General features: G+C 41.8%; 1 protein-coding gene across 1 annotated transcript in view; it reads right to left on the reverse strand.

Moving 5' to 3' along the window:
- Positions 1–639: 639 nt before the first annotated feature.
- Positions 640–5,088, reverse strand: part of Dclre1a (DNA cross-link repair 1A) — a 23,128-nt gene continuing 18,679 nt past the window's right edge. The window contains exons 9-10 of the mRNA XM_005352522.3: positions 2,477–2,618; positions 640–978 (exon numbers count right to left, since the gene is read on the reverse strand). Coding sequence (XP_005352579.1) covers positions 818–978; positions 2,477–2,618 — 303 coding nt within the window. The 3' untranslated portion in view covers positions 640–817. The remainder of the gene's footprint in view (positions 979–2,476; positions 2,619–5,088) is intronic.

Below are 5,088 nucleotides of genomic sequence, written 5' to 3' on the forward strand. Positions count from 1 at the left end.
TGACCCCAAAAACTCCACCAAAGAACTCCTACAGCTGATAAACACCTTTAGTAATGTGGCAGGATACAAGATCAACTCCAAAAAAATCAGTCGCCCTCCTATACACAAAGGATATAAGTTCTTGTTTTGAAAAGAAAAAAGGGAGAAATGTTGTTGGACAATGGTCTAATACACTGTAAAGATTTGTCACTCATATTGGTTTAATAAAACCAATGATGGGCCAGTAGCCAGGCAGGAAGTATAGGCAGGGCAACCAGACTAAGAGAATTCTGAGAAGAGGAGAAACAGAGATAGTCATCAGTCAGATGCAGAGGAAGCGAGATGAAAATGCCTTACTGAGAAAAAAAATACTAAGCCATGTGGCTAAATATACACAAGAATTATGGGTAAATTTAAGTTGTAAGGGCTAGTTAATAATAACTCTGAGCTAAAAGACCAAACAGTTTATAATTAATATAGGCCTCTGTGTGTTTATGTGGGACTGAATGGCTATGGGACTGGGTAGGACAGAAACCTTTGTTTACAGCAAAGTATAAAATTGTTTTAAAAAATTAAGTCTACTAAAAAGAAAATGAAATGACAAAACCCATCAAAAGATGGTTTAATAACATCTATATTAATTTTTATTTAAAAATGCATATCATATAAAAGTTTTATTTCATATTACTTTTGGTCTAGTATCCATTATCATGAATCTTTTTGGTTTCCTCCTATCAGGTTGCTCCACGGAGAAAGAATGAAGAATTAAAGGCATGGGGAAGACGCCCTCTTGGCTTAGACTTAACCACCAACGCCTGCTGACTCTTCCGCAACAGCATCAGTATCCAGCCTCCAGTCTCCACTCTTTAAAGCACTTCTCCATCGCGTTCCGGGATTTAAAGGTGCCTACATTTACGGTGGGAATGATTTTCTGTGGTTTCAGCCACTGGACAAAACGTTTCATTTCTAGGTAACTGCTGTGTTCACTGTAGGGGATTCCTGTAAGGCCCAAAGGAAGAGATTATTTACTAAAAACCAAAATAATAAAAGTAAAAGAAAATAGAAAAGCAGTACAGAATATTGCTGTTAAAAAATTCTGGTGCTAGCTAGGAAATGGTAGTGCATGCCTTTAATCCCAACACTCAGGAGGCAGAGACAGGCGGATCTCTGTGAGTATGAGGCCAACCTGGTCTACAAGAGCTAGTTCCAGGACAGGCTCCAAAGTCACAGAGAAACCCTGTCTCAAAAAAAAAAAAATTCAGTGCTTTAGTTATGATAATAAAACTTGATGTTTTTATGATTAATAAAGATTAAAACATAAACAGAAAACTCAGGGCACACATGCAGATACACACACAAGACCACAAAAGAAAACGTTTAAATGCACATACCTAAAAAGTATTCTAGAATTATATTTAATTGGAATGTTTGTCCTCTAAACCAGTGGTTCTCAACCTGTGGGCTGCGACCCCTCTGAGGGTTGAAGAACCTTTTCACAGGGGTCACCTAAGACCTCCAGAAAACAGATATTTATTAGGATTCATAACAGTAGCAAAATCACAGTTATGAAGCAGCAAAGAAAATAAATCTCTGGTTGGGGTCAACACAACATGAGGAACGGTATTAAAGGGTCGCAGGTTAGGAAGGTTGGAACCACGGCTCCAAACACTTGACTCCCTGTGAACGTCAGGGAAACCAGAGGAAATGTGAGACAATGAGAAGGACGGCAGGCAGGAGACTTCTGGTTTCTAGCGAAAGCCAATGCCAGGGCCAAGCTTTACATACATAAAAAGCAAGGAGCAAAAAAAGAGGATTCTAAAAATCCCTTTGTGTCTTTTACAGTTAAAGTCCCACGGAGGAGGGTCATGGGAGTCTCTGAATAAAAGTCCTCAGTGGTCTGGAGACACAGCGCATGTCTCCCAAGGGACTAACAAAGGCAAGCCTGTACCAGCTGTCACCCCTGAGTCCCCACATCTAACCCACCTCTTCCTGTCACGACCTCACCACTTCCTGCCAGCTAAACTTGGCTATAAAACCACAGCATTGTCCTTTCGAGTACTTCTATCATTTCCTCTACTACCCTGACTACAGCATGTAGTGATCTGCATTAGCCACCATCAGAATATCACCAACTCTTGTTTGCTGGCTTGCAGGACTGGATAAGAATTCAGGGTTGTAGAGAGCCTCGAAACTCTAGAGCTGCTAAATTCTTTGCTGTCTGTTTTCCTTGGTTCTTAATTTCATAATGCTTTTAAGGAATGAACAGTAACAAACATTACAGTGAGAAATTCTGGACCAGAATGACGGTTCAGTGGGTTAGGACACTTGCTGCCATGGCTTATGATCCAAGTTTGATCCCCAGGACCCACAGGGTAGAAGGAGAGCTGACCCTGCAAGCTGTCTTTGAGCTCCATGGCTATACATGGTATACTCGCACAAATAAAGATATAATAGAAAAGGAGAAATTGATGAAAATGAGAAACTTGAACAACTTTACCATATATTGATATATTTCCTTTCGTCTGGGGAGTGATATCCGCTATGCTTGTTATGTTATTGGAATGTGTCCATCCTGTAGGTCGAAAAGCCAAAATCTGATCATATTTTCCAGCACACTTCTTCAGGTGACTCTGTAAGCCCTGTCAAATGAGAACAGTTGGTTTGCTGGTCAACGTCAGCAGAAACAGACCGCGTGGGGTCAAAGGGCGAGATGAGAGAGCAGCACTGGCAGCCACAGGCAGGCCTGCTGTTAAGAATCGTGTGCATTTGCTATGCTACCTCCGGCTCCCAAGCTCATGGGACATCAGTGCTGGTACCACCTTTCCACACTAGAGCAGACACCTATCGAGCAACTGGGACCTAGTTTTCCAAACATGTCCCAATAAAGAGCACACCTACTCTCATGTCTCACTCTTTGAGCCTTGTCTCTTTTGTACAACCAGGGTACTTTTTTTTTTTTATGATTTTTTAAAAGACTTTATTTTTTTTTTATTGAGAAAAGGAAAAAAAACAAGTTTCCACCTCCTCCCAGCCTCCCATTTCCCTCCCCCTCCTCCCATCCTTCCCCCCCTCCTCCAACCCTTCTCCCCCTCCCCCCACTCCTCTCCCCCTCCCTCTCCTCCAGTCCAATGGGCAGTCAGGGTTCCCTGCCCTGTGGTAAGTCCTAGGTCCTCCCCCCCTCCGTCTATATTTAGGAAGGTGAACATCCAAACTGGCTAGGCTCCCACAAAGCCAGCACATTAAGTAGGATCAAAACCCCGTGCCATTGTCCTTAGCTTCTCATCAGTCCTCATTGTTTGCCATGTTCAGAGAGACCAGATATATCCCATGCTATTTCCGTCACAGTCCAGCTACTCCATGTGCCTAATATGGTTTTTCTTTAAAGTATAATCTTATATATACTCACTCATGAGTATACTCCACAAATGAGCATGTTTAAGACTGGTTTTATCCTCTTGGTCAAGGAGAGCAAAAATATCACAGGAGAGGCTATTGGTTTTATGTTAGATATTTATGAGTGAAGACTGCACTTGTTTCTACATCCATTACATGAAATGCAATAAGGGAGCCTGAGCTTTGTACTGTGAACCAAGAGAGAATATATAAAAAAATAAACATGTATACAGGTGTCATAGATCCTAGCCAGGAGTTAACTTCTATTGTTTGGTTAAATAGCTATGGTATGTATGTCAAATGATTTCTAAACATCTGTCTATGTCAGTTAGCTACTGTTGGTCATGAACCTTGTTCATGGAATAAAAGATCTTTACAAATTAAAAAAAAAAAAAAAAAAAAAAAAGAATCGTGTGCAGCAGCCCAGAGCCAGGCTTCTAGGAAGACAGACATGGGAAACACACACACAGCTTCTCTTTTCGACTTTACTAAACAAGTAAGGCAACGCCTGGAAAAAGGTACAATTAATTGTTTGCAAGTTAAGTAACGGAGTCAAATAAATTATGACTGAGTTAACTACAAAATCCCACCTCTTCCCAAACCCCACATACAGAGACATTAATATTATAACAACAAGCATAAATGCAGCATAAGTCTTCGTGTGTAAGCTGACAAGGACACAGACGTTTCCAGCTAAGAGTGGTACTGTACGCAGCACGGATCCACACTTTAAAAATGTTCCTAGCATTCCTCTTGGGTACTTGCTTTTCACCCTCAAATGTGAACTGGGCTCTCTTCAGTCTTCAGGCCCTGTAATCAGGAGTACCGTGCTTCTTATCACTGTTCTATGGCTGTGAAGAGACGCCACAACCAAGGCAACGCCTATTGAATAAAATGCTTAACTGGGGTATCTTTATAGTTTCCGAGGCTCATCAATATTGCTGTGGCAGGGAGCTGGTGCAGGTACGCATGGCCCTGGAGAAATAGCTAAGAATTTGACATCCTCAAACAGAAGCAGGGATACTAGCTTGGGTTTCTGAAGCCTCAAAGCCCACCCCCCAGTGACTCACCTACTCCAACAAGGCCACACCGCCTAATCTTTTCAATAGTGCCACTCCCTGGTAACAAAGCGTTCAAATATGTGAGTCTATAGGGACCGTACCTATTTAAACCACCACATTCCACTCTTAGACCCCATTGGTTTGTAACCATATCATAATGCAAGTGTAGTTTGTTTAACTTCAAAAGTTTCCATACTCTGACAGTCTCAATAATATTCAAAAATCCAAACTTCAAAGTTTCTTCTGAGATTCATGACATCTCCTAACGGTAATCCCCTATAAAATCAAAATTAAAAAAAATCACATACTTCTAAAATACAATGGCACAGAATGCATATTGCCATTCCAAAAGAGGAAAAGGGGCATAGTGAGGAAATACCGGACCAAAGCAAGACTGGAAACTCAGCAGGCCAATCTCCAAACTCTGCAGCTTCATGTCTGATGTCAAAGCACTCTTCAGATCCCCAGCGCCTTTCAGCTTTGTTGACTACAACACACTTCTTCCTCTTGAGCTGATTCCACTCTCCTTTCCTTGGCAGGTCTCGCACAACTCTGGCATTTCCAACATTTTGGGGTCTCCAAGGCAGTCTAGGCTCCACCTTCACAGCTTCACACATTGTTCCTGGACCTCCACGCAGGGACACTCCTGACACAC

This window comes from Microtus ochrogaster, chromosome 8, assembly GCF_000317375.1.
Source record: "Microtus ochrogaster isolate Prairie Vole_2 chromosome 8, MicOch1.0, whole genome shotgun sequence".
NCBI lineage: Eukaryota > Metazoa > Chordata > Mammalia > Rodentia > Cricetidae > Microtus > Microtus ochrogaster.